The following is a 23,538-nucleotide window of genomic DNA, read 5'->3' on the forward strand; positions in this document are numbered from 1 at the left end:
ACTGTCCCAGTCCCACAGATGTAAGCAGTCTGCGTACAGTATAGGCTACAAGGGAGGTATGTTCTACTTGTGCTGAAAAGAGACCTCTGCTGGCTGTTCAGAAAGAATGAAAGAAAGAATGAAAGAAAGAAAGAAAGAAAGAAAGAAAGAAAGAAAGAAAGAAAGAAAGAAAGAAAGAAAGAAAGAAAGAAAGAAAGAAAAGGGAAGCTGGTTGACATGCTATTGAGTTACTGTAAGTTAAAGTCATGTTCAAATAAAATAAAGTAATTTACGGTACATTTATCAGGGCATTTTCAATTTGATTATGCTTTGAAGAGATACACAAATTGTCAATAAATCATTTTCTATTGTCTCAGATGGCGATCATAATTCTCTTTCTCTGAAATAATGGTTAATGGGAAGACAGGGGGAAGTCAAATGAGAAGGGTTGGGGACGGCTGTCGTGAAAGAGAGAGTGCGACTGATAGAGCTGTGCTTTGATGTACTGTTTCCATTGAATAACTGTGGTCCATGTAGGTCTCTGGTGAACAACAACAGTACTGTCAAATCCTTGTGTCCACATGCACTCCACGGCCCGCCCACTCCCTCCTCCCTTACCACTCCCTCCACACTCACACACATTCTCATCACACTATGAACTATCTCACCATCAAATGAAGACCACACGCTGGTCCATTGCTCTTCAATCAAGAACTCTTTACTATAGACTATAAGAAGTATTTTTTCTCAAAGTTTTGGTTATCTGTCAAATGTTTGTAAACACAAAACAACTGTAAGTACCTTAGCACTGTAAACTGTGACAATTTGGAAATATTCCACAAGTCCATGCAGTGGCCAGCAGCTTGCAGCGATGTCATCTCTACTTTCTCGCAACAAGGATCAGTCAAATACCAGGAAGTCCCTCTCTGACTCCTCCACAGTTTCACCCTCTGCAACCACCAGAAGCCCAAGGGTAAGAGAGCTAATTATGTTTAATCTTTTTCCTTCTATTCATGTGTATAGTTACAGGAAATACCAGGGCTGACATAAGCAAACACTGACTCTGAAGTTCAGTGGCTGTCAAACAAACTGCTCTGTTCTGAGCTACAGGTGTGTTTGTGTGTTTGTGTGCCAGATAACAATAAGCCACAATGGCAATGCATGATCTTGTAGTTTGTGTAGGCTAATTCAATTTAAAGCACTGATTGAAGCAATGAAATGTTCCCATAGTCTCTCTGCTCACACAAACTCTGCTTCCTTTGGTAAACATGTTGACTTGTATAGCTCAAGTCTACTGCTTCCAAAGTTATACGGGTAGCTTCTTGTTGGTACCAGTAGCTTATGAGTTATTTTAACAGTTATTTTTCCTTTTCTTTTCTATTTATTCATTCTCGAATTTTCCTCCATTCAGAATGTTTACAAATACTGTTTCTATAACACCATCTCAGATATGTCTACCACACCATTTGCATACAGATTTAAACTAGGTGTGCCTCTAGTCTCTGTAAGCAAGGATTCCGGAACTTCACAAGTAATGTCTCTCAATGTCAACAGATTACATTGTCTATAGTGATGTATCTCATGCAACTTCAAAACATATACTCCTCTTTTTCAATATCACAATGTGACACAAAATGCACATGCATGAGCCAGGGTAACATCAATACAGGATAATAAAGTTGGAAAGAGCTGCTATATCTGTTTATTAGATAGAGAGAGAGGGGGGGAGAGAGAGAGAGAGAGAGAGAGAGAGAGACAGAGAGAGAGAGAGAGAGAGAGAGAGAGGGGGGGGGGGGGGGGGAGAGAGAGAGAGAGAGAGAGAGAGAACACTGTGGTAGAAAGGCAGAATAGCATGCAAGAGAGATGAAGTGAAAGGAGGGATGTACTGTAGATCTTAGGACTGGTTTGTGGGAACTCCAGTCACAGTATTTATGGATGTTTATTCCTCTGATAGTCCTGAGGGAGAAGCTCACATTTTCCACTTGGAAGAGCTGGTCAGGAGGCAGGAAGTTCCCCCATGAGTTCTAGCAAGGCCAGGGTATAGCTTAGCTTAGTGATGGAGAGACGAATAGACCTGGTCTAGAAGTCACCACAGCCCACTTTTCCATCCTCCTCTCTGTATATACGTATATGTCACGTCCCCTGAGCCAAACCAGAGCTTTGTTGAGTCCACACACGTTATTAATGATCGTTTACCAAGCGGGTTCCATGTGTCCAGTGAGAATGTTGAAGCTGTTGGCACAGACTCTGGTGAAGATCCCATGGTCTTGTAAATGTCTAACGAGAGACACTGCAGTGTGTTTACGCATGGTATCTTCAACTTGAGGCACTGTCTGTTCCACTTTGTACAGTTCTCCTTGCCACAGTATTCAAGCATGATTTATAACTGTTAGCTTTATGTACTGGACATCAGTCTGGTATAGTGCCTTACTTGGTATTGCCGTGCTTACTTTATGTGATTGTTTCTGGGAAAGGTTCCAGCAGGTGGCTGGGTCTGAAAAATAAAATGGCTGCACGTTGTCTCTGAAAAGTTGCTTGACAATGGGAGTAGAAAAAGCTCAAAATTAATATTATGTATTTGATGTTGCATGATTGGTGTGGTGAAAATGGACAAGGAAGGAAATACACTAAATACAGCCATCCAAATCTTTAGCAAATCCTCTTTAACCACTTAAATGTACTTCTGGTCCCCCAGAGATCTTTCTTTTGCCCGCTCCTTTTTCATCTCTATACCATTTTGTGAGCTTGTAAATTGGCTGTATTCGCTGAAAAGAAAGAGTTTGCCTATTATGACATGCAGAGAATAGGGATGCTAGGGATGCAAGTGGTTAACCGTGATGGCGTTAACCTGAGTCATCTTGAATAACACAATGTTTTATTCCATGACGTAGAAAGATAAATATTTGGCAGTTTGGGGGCCAGGTCCTAATTGCCTGACAAAGTGGTTGTCCGTCATGCTTCCCTAGCCACATGGAAAGCCGGCTGGGGTTTGAAAGAGCAATCAGCTGTCCAGCAGTGTGTGAGAGTGTAGGTCAGGGACAGACAATACTGGCCGAGATAGATAGCAAGGTCACACAGAGGATAAATAGAAGCAATAAGAATTGTGTCCACACTTCAACAACTGCCTCTTAGCATGTCAGTAAATCCTCCCTCAAATTATCAAGTCTACTGTATGTTTTCCTTAACACATGCCACACACATGTACAGTATACTTCCTGTAAAGATTATGAAACGTGTTTTAATAAAATACTATACAGTAATAACATACTGTATCACTCAATACAATTCCAAAGACAAGCTGACTTGACTTTGGTCCCACAAGTAAAATGATCCCAGGCATTTGGAAGTTTCTTTTCATTCCCCCCAGTTGTTCACAAACATTAGATGTTGGGATCTAGTGCCAGATTAAATCATTTTTTAGATGAATATTTTAGTCCTGGGGGAGATAGGCATTATTGCTACTAACAATAAGCAAGCTGCACCCCTGCAGCCTTCACAGTCAAATTAGCATTGCTGCATTGTTTGAATTTTACAGATGTTTTATTAGAGGGTCAAATATTGTTATTGTTTGGCTATTGTTGACCCTGAGAACTGATTCACCAATAATAGTCTCCCCCTCTGCTCCCTGTCTCTCACTCCAAAATCTTTCAGCGTACTCATAACCCCTTCCAACTTTAGCAGGCAATAACCGTCAAACTCCCCAGCCGCTGCCAGAGCTATTACCTTTTTTGGATGTGTTTGGTTATCTCTCCTTCTCAGTTTATTCAGGGGACTATTTCCTCTGTCCGTCTTGAAGCTGTCATGATACTCAGTGCTGATATCAACATTCTTTTTTTTCTGAAGACTATTTAAAGACAGGGCCATGGTAACACTGACAATGGCTGCTTTTCCACAATTATTCCACTTTGCACTAAAAAGTATGATTATTTTAACATTTTGTGCATATGTTCCAGTTTATTTTCATGTCTTTTTAGAAGACAGAAAATGCCTTCATATTTATGTTAGACAGACTGTCAGTTCATTTGACAGTATACAGATTTATACGCAGCTTTAATTAGCCTACTGTACAGTACTATGATGAATGAATCTAATGGTGTGAGATCTATCTGATTTTGCACAGCATGTGACCATTAGACTACAACATCCACGCACCCAATGGTCCTACAAATGACACAAGTGTTTCTAATAAGGCATAGAACATGACCGAGCCATCTGTCAAACAATGGATGGAGACAAGCAATATGATTTGCTTTAAGTTCTTGATGTCATCACCCACTCAGCAGTAAACATCCATTGAAATAGAACACCAGGTCAGGATTGTCTTGACCTGCTCATGCCATGTCAGGCTTATGCTTTGGTAAACTATACAAGAAAATCATAATATATTGATATAGACAACCCACTCCTATGGGACATTGAAATTCTGGGAATAGTTAACGTCATAGGAAATAACATTTATCCACCAAAACACCATTACAAATACAAAGTAGACGGTATCAATACTTAATTTGATGTTGACACAAACATATCTGTGTCATCCTTGATGATGTTGAATCTGCTATTCCTTTTACGTGTTATTACTTTAATATGTTTATTATTTAAAACACAGATGTAATGCCAATATAATGTCAACCTTGTCAGTCTATATTTGGCTTGGTCAAAGTGGGGTCTTTGAGGTGCTTAGAAAAACATTTTAGGCTATAGCATCAAAATCAGTTTAACCACTTTCGCCCTATATACATCAGCTATTTGAAAATAACTGATCTACAAGCTCAGAACATGTCACGATGCTATTTTCAAAAAACATTGGAACATTTTACAAACAAAATCTTCTGGGTCCCCCTGGCACAAAATAGTTCCATGGGATGGGGGTCCGCGGCCAAGTAGACGATATCAATTCGTGGGAACCACTGATGGTCTATTGACTCTTCGATAGGTCCATTGCTCACCACCAGCAATTATTTTCCAAGCCACGCCCTCTTCCTGTTTCCCACCAACACACCTGTAACTCATTGAATGTGATAATATTTCAGTTTACATTATCTTTTAACGTACACTGCAAGTTGAGTAAAAGGGTAGGTACTGTATGAGCCATGATCTTAAAGGCATTTTATCATTTGTTGTACCAGAACTCTGAATATACTCTGGTCTCTTCTTATCTGCAGCATGTAAACCTTGACCTTACATTTGTGTGCTCTTTATTTCAGCACGAGAGAGTGTCCAGGTAAGTTGCCTCCAACTCAATTCAGCTGTCATTGTTATCTACAAGCAATTAGAAATACAATTGTAATCTGCTAATTCTAGTGTGTGACTGTGTGTGTGTGTGTGTGTGTGTGTGTGTGTGCGCGCGCGTGTGCGTGTACGTTCTGTTACACAACCAACTCATTTTTCCTCAGGCAGCATTTATTGTATAAATGTGTCTGTGAAAGCGGTGTAATACAGTGTTGAACAGACTCCCCCTCGTTTCAGACTGAGCTCCTCTGGATCTTCTGAGCCTTCCAAAGAGAGAACACCAAGCACTGAGGCTTACTTCGCTCGGAGGGAGAACCGACTCGCGGCACGGAAGAAGGCTGAGGAGGAGGCAGCAGGCAATGACTACAAGAAGGTATTAACTGTCCTTTTCACTCACTTGTTGATGTCATTTCCCCACCAGCCTTTTATTTATTTGGTGTACTGTATACTGTATAGATAAAATATATCAAAAGCTAACTCCCTATACACACCATGGGAGACTAGTGCTTTATGTATGCACAAACATTCAAGGAATTATGGTTTTAAAGTATAGTTGATGTTGAGACGGCAGTGGCTCAGGAGGTAGAGTGGCCGTTGGGAACCGGTTGGATCCCCTGGCTCCCCCAGAGTTACTGTTGAAGTGTCCTTGAGCAAGACACTGAACCCCTAATTGCTCCCGATGAGCAGGTTGGTCCCTTGCATGGTTTCCTCCAGCCATCGGTGTATGAATGTGTGTGTGAATGTAATGCACAATCATTGTAAAGTGCCATGTATAAAGGTGCTATATAAATGCACCTTTTGAGCATTTGCTTGCTGAATTTCAATCACCCTCACATTTGCACAATGTTTTGCAGATGTATGAAGAGGCACTGGCAACAAATGAAAAGCTCAAATCCAGGCTGGAAATAAGTAAACAGGAACAGGTTTTGGTTCAGGCCCAGCTGGAGAAAGTAACCCAGGTACAGTATGGTTATCACATTGAGCCGTAATGAGATTAATTATTCTCATACACCTGGAAAAGTGCTTTAAGTATTATCAGTTGCTATAGCCAAATTCCAATACCCAAAATCTCAGCCACTCGCTCACTCACACTTGGTCACTCCAGCATGGCGGTGTTACAGTGAAATTGGTGACCTGCTGAAATATGTGATAATCGTGTAGACACAACATAAGGTCAGTGCCTGAACGTAAATCACTGCAGTTTGTTTATTAGCAGAGATCAACCTAGCGGCATTTAGGCCACGCATTTAAAAAACCTCCATGTACATTATGTGAACTCCACAAAACGGTCACATATTTCGGCAGGTCACCAATCTCCCTGTAACACCGCCATGCTGGAGTGACAGAGTGTGAGTGAGTGAGTGAGTGGATGAGATTTTGAGTATTGGAATTTGGCTTATGAATTTATTGAAATGTTTGTTTGCTGTCAGTAAGTGAGCGTCTTTTAATCCCATGTGGGCTGGACACTGAAATAAATCAATCAGAAAGTTATGAGAACTATAGTATAACTTCCACGTAACATATATATTTTTCCCTTTAGTGTATACAAGAGGAAGGATAACAATGTGAAGGAAGTGTGACAGGAAAGATAAATAAAAGGGACGGTGGTGTATGAAACAGTTGAATACACAGTATAAGAGTGTAGTCTTTACTCTGTGGTCCATTTTTACAATCTGAGCAAAATTAATTATCAAGGTCTGCCTCTGGTGTTCCTCTGTATCAGTCTGGGTGTGAGATTTAATATCAGAGACATGCACACCTCTAGGAAATATCAATGCCGTAAAATTAGGGTTTCAAGGCTATATGCAATAATGGCAATATTTTTCTTTTATTGCAGAAGAAAGGAAGCGTGGCTGATAATAGCTCCAACATGCTTGAGACAGAAAAAAAGGTACATTATGATGCTTGTGTCTTTTATATTGCTTTGCTTTTTTCTCATAAGAATCTTTTTTACAAGCAACCATGATGCACACATTTAGGCTACAGTACACTTCAATACATTAATTTATGTAATATATTGTAGAGCTAGGGTTTGATTTAAGATGTTTTGACCGATTTGACACTTTAATTTGAATAAACCGTGAACCTTTTAATAAAAAATATAACTTTTTCAAACATGCAAAAAGTTGCATTAAATAAAGTAGGCTATATATTAAACTTCAATATATGAAAAGAACAATTCATTTTACATTATTAAAAGAACAAGCAAACAATATAAAATACACTTTATTTGATTTAACCAGCTCTATTAACATGCACTATACTCCTTAGTTTGAATCATCTACTTTCTTTACATTTTCTTAGGAAAGACAGGTTTTAGAGAAGAAGATAGCAGATATGGAACAGGAAGTGAAGGTAATTAATTAAAATATTACTACCGGTAATTCAATTTGATCAAGTTAGATTTGGGCCAAAAGTGGTGGCCTATGTCTCTGTCTCCTGTACTTTTGATTGTTTGTAGTGTAAACTTTGCAGACCACTTGTAACTAGTCTCACTTCGCAAGTTTATACTGTGCACATGACTTGACATGAAATGTGCCAGTGGAACTTAGTGCCATAGTGTTAGTCATGACTGGGTTGTGCTGTTCACGGTGGACGTCTCAGCTGACATCATTTGTCACCATTATGCTCCATTGGCTGTGGAATGTTTGAGCGCTTTGACATTCAAGTGAGTAAGCTATTGGTATTCATCTACAGCCATACTTTTACAAATGTCTGCTGTGTTCCGCCCAAGAGGATACAAACAACAACCTCTTGTTATCTATGGATGAGAGGGCATGGAACACTGGTCTGGAAATAGATAATACGGTCACTATAGTGTGTGTGTGTGTGTGTGTGTGTGTGTGTGTGTGTGTGTGTGTGTGTGTGTGTGTGTGTGTGTGTGTGTGTGTGTGTGTGTGTGTGTGTGTGTGTGTGTGTGTGTGTGTGTGTGTGTGTGTGTGTGTGTGTGTGTGTGTGTGTGTTCCTTTGGATAGCAGTCAGAAATTCTATGAGAGGATGGAAAATCGGTTTTGTTTTTATTTTACCCTGTTTCATAGGCCACTAATTGTGTTACCTAACACTAACTGTGTTACCTAACACTTGATTGTCTCTAATTTTGGGCATGACATTGTCAAACAAAAAAGGAATAAAAGAGAGAATCAAGAAGACTTCATTTGTATACTGGTAAAGAGACGGATAGAGCGCATGTCACAAATACATAGATATAATATATTTTATATCCTTAGCAGCAGTGTCTGCAAAAGAAGCGGAAGGCACACATTTATAAAAATGTAACTTGTTTTTTGACTTGTCTATGTGGGCAAGTAACATTTTGAGCAGCTGCTCAGGATTCTTAGTTTTATGTTGTTCTATTTTTGCTGGGAAATAAATAGTGAAAATATAGCAGTCCTTCATATTGCTACAGTATCAGAATAGGTTTTCAGAGCAGTGGGAGTAGGTTTGTTAGTGCTGGTTTTCTCCACCGTTCAAACCCATGTACTGAATATAGTAGGCATCGACCTACATATGAGACTGCATATGCTGTACTAGGCACAGACCCACTGCAACATCATGGGTTCCACTGGCTCATGGCTTGGGTATCATGTTATTCTTTCTCTATTTCTGCTGTATTTCTACTGTCTACTGTCTGTATTTCTACGGTCTGTCTCAAATAAAGCCTTAATGCAAGCTTTATGTTTACATTCTTCTCTCCTCAGACAAAAACAGACCTGAAGATGGAGAACCAAAGACTGAAGGATGAGAATGGAGCTTTAATTCGTGTCATCAGTAAGCTGTCCAAGTGAGATGGGTGGCAGGACAGAGAAATTAGGAGAAAAAGGAATGATGCTTTAAGCCAGTGGTTCTTCTGGGTTCAGGGTTCTTTGAGTGTGTTCCAAATGGACTCTTACAGGTCTAACTCTGCGAGAGTGTACGAATTAACCAAATGGACCCGGACCCTTGCGTGTCCATTTGGTTCCAACTGTACACTCTTTAGTTATTGGGGTCCTTGAAATACCAAAAAAAGATTATGAATCAACACTACTTTATGCCATACTGTAGCCTACTATTATTATTTTCCTCTATACAGAGCAAGAGCATACACATAGAGCTTGTTATTTTGTTTCTGCGGTTTCACCTTGATTCGTGAACGGCAGCAGTTCTCTCTCAGAGCTAGAATCAAGCAAGCGTGTTCTACGTTCTACTGATATTAAAGGTGATGATGGAAATACAGTAAATAACATGACAATGTCACAAACATAATCTGCTTTGCTGTTGACTGTAAAGCCAACTATATAGTGTTTCACAGGGATCTTTCTAGACACATAGCTGCTGCATAGCTGTAACCAAATGGTCAAAAGTACATTGTTACGAATGATCAAATCCTAACAGTCCAAAACCTACTGATAATGTGAAGCTGAATTATTGGAAAACAACAATTCGAGAAAGCAATAACTCAGAGTGGGGACACTTAATTATAAGTGTTCTGAGAGACAAAATGTATGATTCTGAGTTTCACAAACTATTCTGTGATTTTGATATCGGGCTGAATATCTTATTGAAAATAAGCTTTTTTTTTTCTTTTTTCTTTTCTTTCTTCAGAATGCAGCCTGCGTAGGAATAGCAAAGTAAACATGACAGAAGAATATAGTGAAGCAGGTTACCATGGAAACTTAACTTCCAGAAACCCTGAATAGTAGTGATAAACTGAGTGTTTCCTTTCAAAATGATTCAGGCAAAAGCCTAGGAAAGTGGTTCCCAAACAATCGCCGGGATCCGTCTTTGGGAACTTTGTCCCATATTTGTATGGGTCACGAGTAATAATTGTTTACAAGCAAACAATGTAAACAATTCCATAATTTAAAGACATATATTTTTTAGAAATAGTGAAAATAGATCTACAAGCTTCTATTTTCACTATTAAATTGTGCTTAAGTGGTTAATTCATAGTGTAGGTTTGGGTCCTGCCCTGCTGTAGGTTATAGTAAACAGAATAGAAGCAGCCACATGAGTACTAATATCCAAAATTGCACTGGGATAGGCTTTATGGTTTTCAAACTGATATTGGCCAGTTCTCTGTTACAGCACTGAGCTGATAGCACAGTTGAGCAATGTAAATGTTATGAAGTCTAATCTTTTACTGTATTGTTACAAATTAAATATTTTTTTTACCTCCATGATAAAGGTCAAGAAATACATGCAGATAAAATATTTGCCATCTTTTTTTCCACATACTGTAACCGCCAATACTACAGCGTTGTCACTTTGAGGTAACCCTAAAGTGACAAAGTCAGTCAGTTCATACATTCATCTATAGAGAAGTGTCTGAAATTAGAATATAAATAATAATGACACACGCATGGCTGAATTATAGAGCTCTGGGAGAGAGTTGCTTGTCATTCTGTCACATGAGTGAATCTATGTTCAGACTAGAAGTGTACTTTTGATAGAAAATCTTTGTTTTCCTTCATGATAGACACTGTGTGTGTGTGTGTGTGTGTGTGTGTGTGTGTGTGTGTGTGTGTGTGTGTGTGTGTGTGACTGTGTGACTGTGTGTGTGTGTGTGTGTGTGTGTGTGTGTGTGTGATATTTATATTCTGGCTTGTCTGAGCTCCACAATGACCACATACACTAATTTGTCTTCTGGTTGCTCCGCCATAGCTTGTAGATCTGCTAAATCGTACGGTAGAGCATAGATTTGGCATACGTTTTTAATTAGTGAAAAGGGTTTCCGGCAGACTCTATTTTTAATACAACGGTTTGTATTCTATGAAATGTCTCCTTTTCATTTGTAAAAGAACACAGCACACAATCGCATCACAGCGATATAAAACCTCAGTATTGTTTGTAGGATTATCATTTCACTGATATATTGTATGTGCGACTTTGTGCGTATGTGTCACATACTCACATTCTATTGTTATTCTATTATCAAGCCAGAGAAAATTGCATGTCAACTTAATGATGTTAATGTTGTAACAGTGCCACCACATGACAATAAGTGGTAAGGCATGTACTGCATTCAACATTGATTTGGTTTCTACTGTACTGTAAAGTGACTGTGTGACCCTGTATAGAGTGTGAAAATGTCTATTTAATTTTGATTAAATTTATTTTATTTCCAGTTTAGGTATTTCACTCATGCTCTATTTTAAGATTGATTTGCATGTTGAATTTCCCTTGTGGATTGGTCACTATACTGATGTGACAATAAAAACCACATGGTTGCATGACTCTGAAGACCATGCAGCCATTTACATAACACAAAAGACACATCTAATTAAAAGGTCTTTATTTTCTATGGTTACTCGATAACATACAGATATGTCTTGAAGACATTCCATATTTTGGCTACATAATAGTGTGTATGATTACAAGTGATTGAGTCTGTTTTTTTCTTTTTTTTCTTTTGTTTCTTTGCTGGAAAACATATTCTTTTGTATGGAAATAAAACATGCAATTCACAAAAAAGGCACAACTATTGACACACATACACACACACACACCTCTACAACAAGACACAAACATTCCTTTGTCCATGTTGCTGGATAAGTGAAGGAATAAGGAGTTGAGGTGGGGAGGGGAGGGGAGGGGAGGGGTGGCTCTTTGGAAGTTCTGTATGATGGTCATGTTCACTTCACTGGTCTATGACAAAAGCCTAATTTATACTTTGTCGTGTTGTTGACACATTATTTATTGTCTGTGAGTGATACAACCATACCACAAAGTATGAATTAGCCTTAAAGAGGAACCATTATTGAAGCAGTAAGTTGAGTAGTATTGCATTGTGAATGCTTTTTTCTGCACTGTTTGGTTCTGCCCCATTGCTCAAGACAGAAAGGAAGACCGGGATTTTGTTGCCTGCATTGCAGTAAGGTGACAAATGACCCACTCAGTGTCACATTGTCTCGTTCACAAAGGAAACAGTAATAATAATAATTACACAGGTTCTATTGGTCCTATTGCAAATACACTTAGTCACATGGAAAGTGAACAGAATGTCATGGCAGCTCATTGTCAGAAAAATATATGCAATATATAGAATGACCTTGAAAAAAAGCCAAATAAAAGCTGCCTCATAGAAAAGAAAACCTTACTCCGTGCTATACATTTGAAACCATACCTGATCTAAATAATACAAAGTATGTACAGGCTATTAGTATGTTTTCTACTGAGCCTGCAAGTTAGAGAGGTTATAATATATAGCATAGACTGACATTATTGACCTTCATATATGTTGCAAATGAACACTTAAAGTAAAGTGAAAGATTAATTACAAAAAAGTAACAAGTATTTCCTTCCGTTACTAACTATAGTCTAACTAACAGTGAACTGAATTTGACTTCCATCAAGTTAAATTCAGCTTGATTAAAGGGCTAGAAGAACTAAAGAAGAATGTCTCCATTTTAACCTTTTTTTATTTGGATCTTTAAACAAATCCTACTGTGAACAGCAGACCTGGCATTTGTAAACAAATGTTGGTTTTGCTTACATTTAATATGTTCACTATGTGATAAATAAAGCTGAAATCTATAAGTGGGGTTGGCCTGGCCGGATTGCAATTACTGTATATAAGAGGGTAGTGTACACAAAGTATCAAGGGCTACAAGTCCATGCTTGGAGAAAATCAAAATGTAGCCTAGTGTAAATAACTTGAAACCCATTTGGCAGGAGTTGATGAAGGAAACACTTACGGTATACATAGATATAAAACCAAAGAGCTAATAAATACTCTCCTTTTTGTAATATACAGTATATATATTTGTACTGGTTTTCAACGACCAACACATTCCAACACAAGTACAAACCCAGACATACTGTATACTGACAGACCTCAATAGACACATACAAATGTTGACAAACATGTTCAAACAAGCGTGCAAGCTAAGTGGAAAGATTAAAAAAAGAAACCCTGACATAATTCCAGGCTTGAAAACAGCCTGTGAAATCAAAATGAGATTATTTAGACATATGGCCATATTAAAGTCTCATACTAGTCATTCAGTGAAAAATACATAAACATTGCAAGTCAGTGCATATTTGTTTTCCTCCATTTTATTATCAAAGTGACAGAGAACACAAACACAAATACACAATTTAATTATGGTTCCTCTTTAAAACATGCTGCTATTTACAGTTTTGTAGTTACATGCGCTATTAACAAATCTGACTGATGTACAAGTTTGAGAGAAGGAAGAGAGAAAGTGAGACGGAGCTCAGAGGCAAAGGTGCCAATCAGTATCCTACCGATCAGCCTATGTGCAAAACCATTTTCAACTCCAGTAACAATACCACAGCCTCTGCACATCAAACTAATACAATGTTTCTGGGTTGAAAGACTGCCATATTGCAGTACTTTGGGGTCAGGTACAAACAGCATTATGGCCAATGAGTGAATGGTAAGCGATCCAAACAACATGAAATACAGCAAAGCATGATACATGCTCGTATTTTTTTAAAGATATATTTTCTTTGTTTTTTGCAGCTCCATTTGTTTCAAGCAAATGGCATTGTAAATATACAGTGCGTCTGTATATATGCCTACTGTACACATTATGTGTGGTGGTCAACAAGATTTCATAGTATGTGTCAAGTCCAGATTATACAAACCCACCTGTTGCATTGATTTAATACACCCTTAGAAAGTGCAAGAACTATACATCTTAACATTTCAAATGATATGCAGTTCTCTATAAAAATCATCCCTTTCACAGAAATCCCCACATTGTTGTTTCACCAGCAAATATCAGCTGATTAAAGTTGTAGTGTGTAAGTGTGTAACAACACAAGTTGATATAATGATATAATCAACTGTCACAATGAGCAGATCGGTTCAATGGATATCAAAATAAAAGTGCCAAAACATAACAAAATTAAAGTTGTAATGATTTTAAAACAACATTGGTAAGCCTTCCATCATCCTTGCAAAGCTCAAGATAGATGTCATACTGTAGAACATTCATAGTGTCCCTGTTAGGATGAGGTTAGCCTCGGAAACCCAGACGTTTTATTTCCTGGAAGAAAGAAAAGGATTAGGTTTACCCAGGTAAAATCTTTCCCTATTAAAGTCTAGTTCAGAGTAGACCACAGATTCACTATGAGACGAGTTTTAAGCCTGATTTATACTTTCTACAAGTTCACAATGGGTCGCATTTGCGACACTTTCTGAGCTTGTAGATTGTACATTTTGTGTGACACGGCAGTACAATGGAGCATTAATTAACACATTGCGTAGAGAAATCGCATTGCTCTGAATTACCAATAAAACTACCGAACTCTGTGCGTACTGTATTTCACAATGTGTCAAATTAGGAAAGGCACCCATACACTGGTCTCAACGTGGGTCTATCAGAAGACATGGAGCAAATATAGACATGCCATGCATGGCATCATGGACTGAGAAACTGATGACAAATAATTGACAATAAAAAACTAAAAGAAAACTGAGAGAACTATGTTTTCCCTGCCATATGCTATTATGCATCTTCTCAAATGGGAATATACTGTAACAGAGTTGGTGAAATGAAGGCAATCTCCTGGACATCTTTAAAAACACTCCAAACTGGATTCCTGCATTAACTTCAATCTCAATTAAACCTTTTACATTAATATATTTAATACAGATTTTATGCAAGAAATAGCCCAATACTACAGCACTTTCTACTGAAAGTTATAGCACACTTATTAGCAAGTTATAATATTGGGCATGGTGTATGGAGAGCAGTGGGACACTATTAGCAAGTTATAATATTGGGCATGGTGTATGGAGAGCAGTGGGACACTAAGTAAAGCATGCATAATGCTCTAAAAACTAAACAAAGCTTGATTTCCTGCATTGCTTCCATTTAGCCTGTCATCACATGTCAGCCACCTGAGAATCTGTTTCTAAAGGCAAGTTCAACTGAAACAAACACTCCAAAGTCTGCCTTCCACAAAGCAGTCACCCAGTCATTCAGTCTTGCTTGCATTATTGTGTGAAATGTGGCGGTGCTTTAAAAAGTACTATTCATGTTTCTCTCTTTTTTCTTCTTTTTTTCACTTATATTCTACAAGTTCTTTTTTGCCGATCAGAGATCCGAGAGGTCACGACCCATAGCCAAGTGGTGGGTTTTCATGCAGTACATGTAAGGGTTGGGGGGTTTGAGTTAGTTAGTCGGTTAGTTAGTTTTGTTGAAGTTAGTTACTTCTTGCCAGAAGCAGCCAGTTTTGCCAGCTCGCCATCGATATCCTCTTCGGGCTGTAATGGATGCCACTGGGCGATGGGGCGGCGTGGGTTGGACGTCATATCAGACCAGTGCTTCAGACCCAAGCCAGACGCCTTGCTGCCCATAAAGACCTTCCCGATGGCGTCATTCTTTCCGATCTTGTCATAGTCAAACACCGTCACCACCACCAAGATTTTCTGAGAGGAGCACAAAAGAGGAATTCAAACATTCTTCCCTTTTCAAAGCATTAGCATATGATTTTCAAGGCCAATGTGTAGAGATTAGAGAAGGTAATAGAAAAAGGTCTGGAACAAAGACACCCAACATAAAAACATAAATTGAAATATGGAGATGCAAGGTTTCTGCCTGACAGTGACGATATGCCATGTCAAAGGCTCTAATGTACCTGCATCTGGTCAATGGGGATTTCAAAGCTGAAGGATTCATTGTAGTATGGATTCAGTGTGTTCTTCTTCACTGTGGTCTTCTTCTTCTTCAGACGCTTACCTCCCTGCAAGAGCTGGATCTTCACGTAAGGATCTGCAGTCAAAGTCAATTATCGTTCAGAGGTTTAATCCATTTAACAATGACCTCAACTTTGTTCACAAATCAACTTATACACAAAATTCATCTCTGTCCTTGGTAAGGAACACAAATCCAAATAGGAACACGTGAAGCATTGGAGAGGAAAGAAAGAAAGAAAGAAAGAAAGAAAGAAAGAAAGAGAGAGAGAAACAAACAAAATCGGGGATTTGAAATACATAAGTATGGTATTTCTGTACCAGACAATCCACAGGCGTCCATTTTCTTTAGGTTCTTGGCCTCCAGAATGCAGACAGTGAGTTTACCAGCAGTTGGCACATAACGAAGGGAGATGCAGATATCTCCAAGCTTCTCTGGCTAAAATATTGAGCAGTTGGATGCAGGTAGTCAGGGACAAACAAGTGAACAAATGTTCATTAGAAAATGGCAATACTAATAGTTCATTAAACTGCTTTGAGATATCAAAAATCATGTTTTTTTTGTTTGTTTTTTAGAAACTCCATTCACACTTTTTATAATTCAGCTTACTGTGGAGACACAAGCTGGTACTTTTTACTTTGAAATGTTTTGTAGTTTCTGAGTTATTTAACTTAAACACCCAATGCATTCTCAAAAATCATGTTTGACCATATCATACTGACAGGTAAATTACAGTATTTTATAAATACTACTTGAGTGCCAGTTAAAAAAATAATAATAATAACACATTTTTAAATATATCAACAAATTGACCACAGGTGTCACATTGCAATGTGTTGTGAGCTTGTAGCTCTGTATATTTTTTGTAATGTTAACAGCACCTCTTCTTGGTCTGCACTGTCCAGATCCTTCCATTCTTCTATGGGTTTTCCTAGGTCAATGCTGTTCATTGGGATCTTCACCTCTCCAATAATGTCGTGTTTGGAGAATCGGTCATAGTCAAAAACAGACATCACCAATACCTTCCCACCCAGTTCCTCATAGGGGACCTATGATGATGTGATAAAAACAGACATTAATAGTTCAGAATCACTTGAAAATGTTGTGTTCTTTTAGCTGTGGAAAGAGGATATTTGATGCATTCTGCATTAAAAGATTACTTATGTCCTAGTCCTTCCATGAATGAGAAAAATAGCTCCATCTAGATATTGTGCTCTTGGTATATAGCCTTTCACTGGAATCACAAAAGAGACATGAAGTACAAAATAACTGAAATGAATGTGGTAAAAAAATGAAAAAGTCATGAAGGCTGTACAAAAGCCGTTACTCTCTCTAGAGTCACTTGGGAGAGAACAGCGAAAAGGACTCATTCTGCTGGTACCAGTTGTCAGATAAACACTGCCTCCATTCTGACCTAAAGCTGCATCTGGAGTCTCAGAGGACCTCATTAGAGAGGATGGGCTAGTGGGTACTGGGTACACAGCAGCCAGAGAAAGCAGACAGGGTGTGGTGGTTCCATCATGTCCACACGCCAAGAGAGACAGGCAGGCAGTAGCTTTTCACAAAACCATCGGAGATGCTAAATATTTACTTAACCACTTATTTATTTGCCTGGGGTACCCCAGAGCTCTATACCTAGGTACCCTCCTTTTTCCCCTTGTAAAAAATAGGTACTATTAACTACTATTTTCACTGAATGTTTGCCCCAGAATAGGGACGCAAGGGTTCATGTGGTTCATGACATACAGTAGTGTGGATTTGCAGCAAAACACAAGACAGGATATAGTAGTATTGGCCCCGATTCATCAAGCGATTTATGCTCATATTTTGAGTGTACCGAGATTTCCGACCATTCCCATGTTAGGTGTGGAATAGTGGAATCATTCTTTTTTCACTGTGACTTTGAGCGCAAACTATGGCCATTCTCAAGTCAAGTCCAAGGCTTACTTATCAGGGTCGGGATCAAAGCATGAATGCATTTAGCATGCTTTAGTCTTCATGTTGAATCAATGAATAGTCACAAACCTCAAAATAATATGTACTGTAGGCTATGCGTGCCCAACATTGGACTCAATACATAAAATATATATATATATATATAACCAAAATCGATGACGGTCTGACAGACTGACAGACATTAGGGCTAATTATATATAAAGTAGAAGTCCACATTATTGAATGGCATCAGCGTCGGTCATCAAGTCGGCCAGTCACTCAGCCAAAGTTTTAATCCAGCTCTCCAGCGCTCTCCTCGAAAGGTAAGATCATGCCTTAATGTCGCTGCCGGCTGCCTCGCTGGGCACAGAATGATGTGCCAAACTTTTTTGTCCTATTAATTTATAATAGGCTACTGTTAGTGCCAGAACGGCATGGCTCGGCACCAAACGGCCAGGTTCGCCTATTGGACCTCCATCATGCCAAGTGGCAACTAACTCCAAATGTCCCGCGAATCATTTGAATACTATTGATGACGACATCATCAAATGAACGCATTCATACTAGTAGGCCTATAGCCAACTCACCTCCAATAAGGAAGGATATACCATATGGTTGAAATAGCTACGTGTCCAGACTCCAGAACAAATCCATTCGCCAGGCAATCCGACAGACGGTGATATGATAGTAGCCTAATCCAAAAGACGGACTTCCCCTCATAAATCAATGCAGCTCTGATAAAAAAAACATCATGTCTTTTTTACCTCTGCAAATTAAGGTGAGTGAGCAACTGTTCAATAGATAGGGGCTTTTATAATATCCTTGCCAATAGCCTGGCTTGGTCTTGAGGTTGAACTTAAAGGAGCATTCAGTGATTTGGGTGATTTGGAAAAACCCACGGTCCGCCCCGGTAACAAGATGTGCACATGCACGCACTACAGTGGGGGGACACGCGACAGGCCAACAGCACGCACACCAAGACCCGCCCCCGCTCGATCATGATTGGCAGAGGGCCCTCTCTATCCTGATTGGATGAAGGCTGAGCCACCTAGCCAAAAACAAAACCTACGTTTTTTTTACCCCCAGGGGTTAACTGGGGACAGGGAGGAACTCCTTATATGGTCAGCACACTCTATAGTAGGGAGGATTATCACAACAAAACAAAAAAACAAGTGATATTTGAATTAAGTGAAATCACTGAATATACCTTTAAATAGATTAACTAGAGTAGCGACTCGAGTCTACTTTATAACGTTCAGTCAGTTCATCCATTGCGAGAGACTTGCTTGCCAAAATATGCTGATCCACAAGTTCATACAGTGCGGAGTACCACGTTCAGCGTTGTAAGCTTCATCACAGATGAAGGCAGGTGCGCCACCTTTGATGAATGGCACGTGAGATTGATCGTACTGAAAATACACCCTCCTTTAGTCACTTTATTTACACCTGGGCGTAAATTTGCTTAGTGAATCAGGCCCATTGTGTTTTTTGTATTGTGTCTCTGTACAGTACAATAAACTAATTGTCCTCCAAATTGCAGGTATACCGTACAAGTCAAAGGGACCTACCTTGAATACAAATGTCTCATTGAAAACAGGGTTCAGCGTTTTCTTGTGGACCTTGGTGTCAAACTTCTTCTTCTTGTCCGGGAGGATGTAGACCTTAACGTAAGGATCAGAGGCTCCGCCTGCATCCATGGAGATTAGTTCTGCCGCTTGAAGGATGCCGACTGTGAGCTATAGTAAAATAAATGGGGAGCAGGTCAGTGGAGAGACACCCATTTCTGGGTTCATTCACCTCACTCGTCCATCTCACTGCTGCCCAAGGAAATCCACACATTGGTTAGGTTATACAATATCATCTGACAACCTCACTCAATCACTTTTTATTTGACTGGAATAAGACCACAATATGAACATACCTCTTCAGACTGTCGTGATTTGCCTTGTATCTTTATACAGTAATATGCACTATGTTGGTTTGCTGACATAATATTGTTTAGAGACACATGTTTGCTTGACCAAAATGCTAAGAATGTTATTTAGATGTTGTTTATAGCAAATAGACAGATGCTAGCTTGATGTCTACCTCCTATTCTCGTTAATTTGTCACTTGCGTAAATATTTTTAAATGATTTACCCTGCCGTTTCTTCAAGGGTTTAGGCCAAATAGTAACATTATACTTTCTAAGTCACTGGATAACAGTGTCTTGTACAGTAGATGCTTAATGTTGCCTGCATATTGTTTGACTGGATTTGCTGTAATATCACCAGCATGTTTCTGAATGCTCTTCTGCTTTTCCCTTCAGGGGTCGCCACAGCGATTCATCTGCCTCCATCTCACCCTTTCCTCTGCCTCCTCTTCTCTCACACCAAATTTCATTTCATATTTCACTACATCCATAAATCTTCTCTTTGGTCTTCCTCTAGGCCTCCTGCCTGGCAGTTCCAACCTCAACATCCTTCTACTGATATACTCACTATCCCTCCTATGTACGTGTCCAAACCAGTGGTGTCATGGTGTTTTTTTTTACTGGTACCACAGCGTTTTAATGACATCACATGCACGCACGCGCATGCATGTGCGCACCGCGGCATGCACACAGAACAGCTGATATAGCCTAAGCCTAATGTTAAATAGTGTGTGAGTTTTAGACACAAACACAAAAGTAGACTTAAAATAGTCAGACAAACATATTTACTGCACACTAGCGAAACAAAAAAGTTTGCTTTGGACGAATGAATCTGTTCTTTGATGGAGGAGGAGGCATTCTTCTTGTGTGCAGAACACCACACAGCAGCAGTAGCCTACTGGAGCCATAGCCTACTGCTGTAAGTGTGCATGCTTACCGTATAGGCTACATGCGCTCAGGTATAAACAGTTAAAGCTGTACTTGACACGGCGTGAAAATAGGGGGGGGGGGGGTTTCTAAACCTACACCACTGGGTACTTGGTGCGTCTTGGAAAGTCTGGTGACGCGAGGTTGATTAGGTGCGTCTTCTCTTGAATCTAGGGGGACGCGTTCCAGCGAGCACGCACATGCACCGTTCCGTCCCGTCCCTGCGTGTGCACGTCAAAAAAGTACTGGTACCACGGCGTGGTACTGCGTTCTACGAGCATGACACCACTGGTCCAAACCATCTCAGTCTGGCCTCTCTGGCTTTATCTCCAAAACATCTGACATGCGCTCTCCCTCTGATGTACTCGTTCCTGATCCTATCCGTCCTTGTTACTCCCAGAGAGAACCTCATTTTAGTCGTTGCTACCTCCAGCTCTGCTTCATGTCTTTTCCTCAGTGCGACTGTCTCTAAACCATACAACATAGCTGGTCTCACCACCGTCTTGTACACCTTCCCTTTCATTCTTGCTGATACTTTACTATCACACATCACACCTTTTCTCCACCCATTCCAACCTGCTTGCACTAGTTTCTTCACCTCTTTTCCACACTCTCCATTGCTCTGAAATGTTGACCCTAAGTACTTAAAGTCCTCCACCTTCTTCACGTCTACTCCCTGTAACCTCACTGTTCCACTTGGGTTCCTCTCATTGACACGCATGTATTCTGTCTTGCTGTGGCTTACCTTCATTCCTCTCCTTTCCAGGGCATATCGCCACCTCTCTAAATTTTCCTGCTAACATCATATATTGCAGGATAATATTCACCTAAATGTGAGAGCACAAGGTAATTCTGCAAGTCTATTAAGTATAGCTTTAATAAGATTATTTTTTATTTTTGGAGCAAGCATGTAACAAACAATCCTCTTGAATGATTCAGCACACCCCAGCCTCATACATCCACTGTAATGATGATAGAGTTACTGAATATTGTAGAGATAAATTACTCCCTGTATAGCTTTTTTTTGTGAGCGGTGCTAACCGCTCCAGTGTGACTGTGTGTGTTTTGGTGTCTATTAATCGGTAGCAGCACCGTTACTGAGACTGAGACTGACCTCATGTTTCCTTCTATGCATGAGGAGTCGAAGCTGCTTCTTTTAACCTGACAGGGGAGAGTTTCCCCGGTCGGACGTAGAGCACGTTATTCCGACCAGTTCCTTCCCTCCCATGGTTGTGATTTTTGAGTGGTGCAACCACTCCTAGAAACAGCAATGTCTGTCCCTCCCTATGTCAGTCTGTCTGTATGTCCATATGTATGTTTAGGGTACCAACAGGGGGCGCTGTTGCACCACTCACTTCAAACAGGTCTTCACACTCATGTGAAGCTCTTATCATCGTAAGTCATCATCATTTCGTTCAGACACGTATGACGTAAATTCTCCATTCATTGTCAATGGCATTATGTTTGTGGGACAAAACACTACATTATAGCCGCCCCTCAAAAATGCTGAGAAGAAACAGAAATATGAAATGACAACTGACAAGTAATGATTCACAGACCTTTGTGTTATCAAAGTCATACTCTATTGAATACTGCAGCTTTCCCAGTTTCTCTTCCTCTTTCTCTTCTTCCTCCTCCTTCTCCTCCTCTGTCAGTCCAGTCTCTCCTTCCTCGTCATCATCTTCCTGGTGTTTCTGTGGTGTGAAGATGACACAACATAGAGAGTGTCAAAGGCAAAGGGGACCAGGTGTCAGAAGATGGGAGTGCCCCATAACAGCATGCCACAGACACTGGGCCTCCAGGAGTTTATGTAGAGCGGCACCTGAGGCACCTGATGGCATACCGTGTAATTCAGTCGGATTGAGCAGTTATAACTTTGCAAACGTCTATGGGCGATTCATTAATAATTGTGTTAGTACACCTCCCGTCTTCACTGTGTGTTCTTTTATTTATTTTTTCCCATTTGGCAGCTCCTTCAACATGCTTGTGCCGTTCAGTGACAGAGTCAGCCAGAGACAGTGGACGTATTGCATGCTAGTTCCACCCAGAGGGAGAAGAAATTTGATCCTTTTTCAATGAAATCTGATAACACCTTGTTTTTGTTTTGTTTTCTCATTTTATTGATATTTTGTTAATACTAATATTGATCATATTAGGTGCAGATTGTTACAATCTTTGATTTCACAGAATGAACATGCGTACATTTACTGAGAACCCTTAAGGAACTAGCTAACAACAGCCAATGCCAATAGAATGATAGGAAAATAAGACATACTTCTCAGGGCAAGACAGGGCTTTCAGATAGTGACCCGACCATGTATTTTATTTATTTGCAACTGGAGTTCAATTTGTGTTTTAATTCACCAGGCATGTTTTTTGCAGTAAGATTATGTCCAGAACTATTTACTGCAAAAAGGGGCCTGTATACCTTGATATGCAATAAGATTTATAACGCCACTCTCTACTCAGCTCACTATTATTACAGTAAATGGTTAATGATTTGGGCACAGCAAGCTTAGTTTTTCTTTTTTTGTTTTGTTTTTTGAATTATTGCAGTCACTATTTCCAAGGTAAAAACGTTGTAGTGTTTGTGTAATTCTTTTCAAGCCAGGTTTTGCTCACTGCTCCTGCTTTATCTAAGGCCAGCCTTGGGTATAACAGTTCTGGTGCAATCAAAAAAAACATTTCCTTTTTCTTTTCATGCAGCTTTATTAGTAGCGTTCCACTGTCTCCCAAACAACCAACCATGCCCTTTTTTCTTTTACCACATGCATAGATTAATCGTGTTAAACGTGTCTTGCATTATCACGTCTTGATCCAATACTTTTAATATTGGTGTGAGTTTACATATACAGATACATTGTCTCAGGAACAATGTGTTAGATGGTTAGACTCTCCTCTCTGGGG

The 23,538-nt window shown here is 39.6% G+C and overlaps 2 protein-coding genes across 6 annotated transcripts in view; one reads left to right on the forward strand and one right to left on the reverse strand.

Moving 5' to 3' along the window:
* The first annotated feature begins 649 nt into the window (after window positions 1-649).
* On the forward strand, window positions 650-12,403 carry LOC306929474 (protein phosphatase 1 regulatory subunit 12B-like). Of its 2 annotated transcripts, none has more exons than XM_079510014.1 (7): window positions 650-952; window positions 5,145-5,203; window positions 5,449-5,584; window positions 6,066-6,170; window positions 7,049-7,102; window positions 7,516-7,566; window positions 8,910-12,403. In XM_079510014.1, exons 1-7 carry the CDS (start codon window positions 851-853, stop codon window positions 8,994-8,996), a joined length of 594 nt encoding a protein of 197 aa, XP_079366140.1. In that variant the 5' UTR covers window positions 650-850; the 3' UTR covers window positions 8,997-12,403. The 2 variants fall into 2 exon arrangements, with proteins under 2 accessions (XP_079366140.1, XP_079366141.1); XM_079510015.1 differs by having other exon boundaries at window positions 5,187-5,203.
* Window positions 12,404-13,238: 835 nt separating this feature from the next.
* Window positions 13,239-23,538, reverse strand: part of LOC306930373 (synaptotagmin-2-like) — a 55,868-nt gene continuing 45,568 nt past the window's right edge. For 3 of the 4 annotated variants that reach the window (XM_079511307.1, XM_079511306.1, XM_079511308.1), the window contains 7 exons: window positions 22,191-22,325; window positions 19,361-19,528; window positions 16,739-16,906; window positions 16,178-16,295; window positions 15,802-15,935; window positions 15,375-15,592; window positions 13,239-14,204 (listed from right to left, as the gene is read on the reverse strand). In XM_079511307.1, the coding sequence (XP_079367433.1) occupies window positions 14,198-14,204; window positions 15,375-15,592; window positions 15,802-15,935; window positions 16,178-16,295; window positions 16,739-16,906; window positions 19,361-19,528; window positions 22,191-22,325 (948 nt within the window). In that variant the 3' untranslated portion in view covers window positions 13,239-14,197. The remainder of the gene's footprint in view (window positions 14,205-15,374; window positions 15,593-15,801; window positions 15,936-16,177; window positions 16,296-16,738; window positions 16,907-19,360; window positions 19,529-22,190; window positions 22,326-23,538) is intronic. The other variant, XM_079511309.1, reaches the window with a different exon arrangement.

The sequence above is a fragment of the Electrona antarctica genome, assembly GCF_951216825.1.
Source record: "Electrona antarctica genome assembly, chromosome: 9".
Classification (NCBI taxonomy): domain Eukaryota; kingdom Metazoa; phylum Chordata; class Actinopteri; order Myctophiformes; family Myctophidae; genus Electrona; species Electrona antarctica.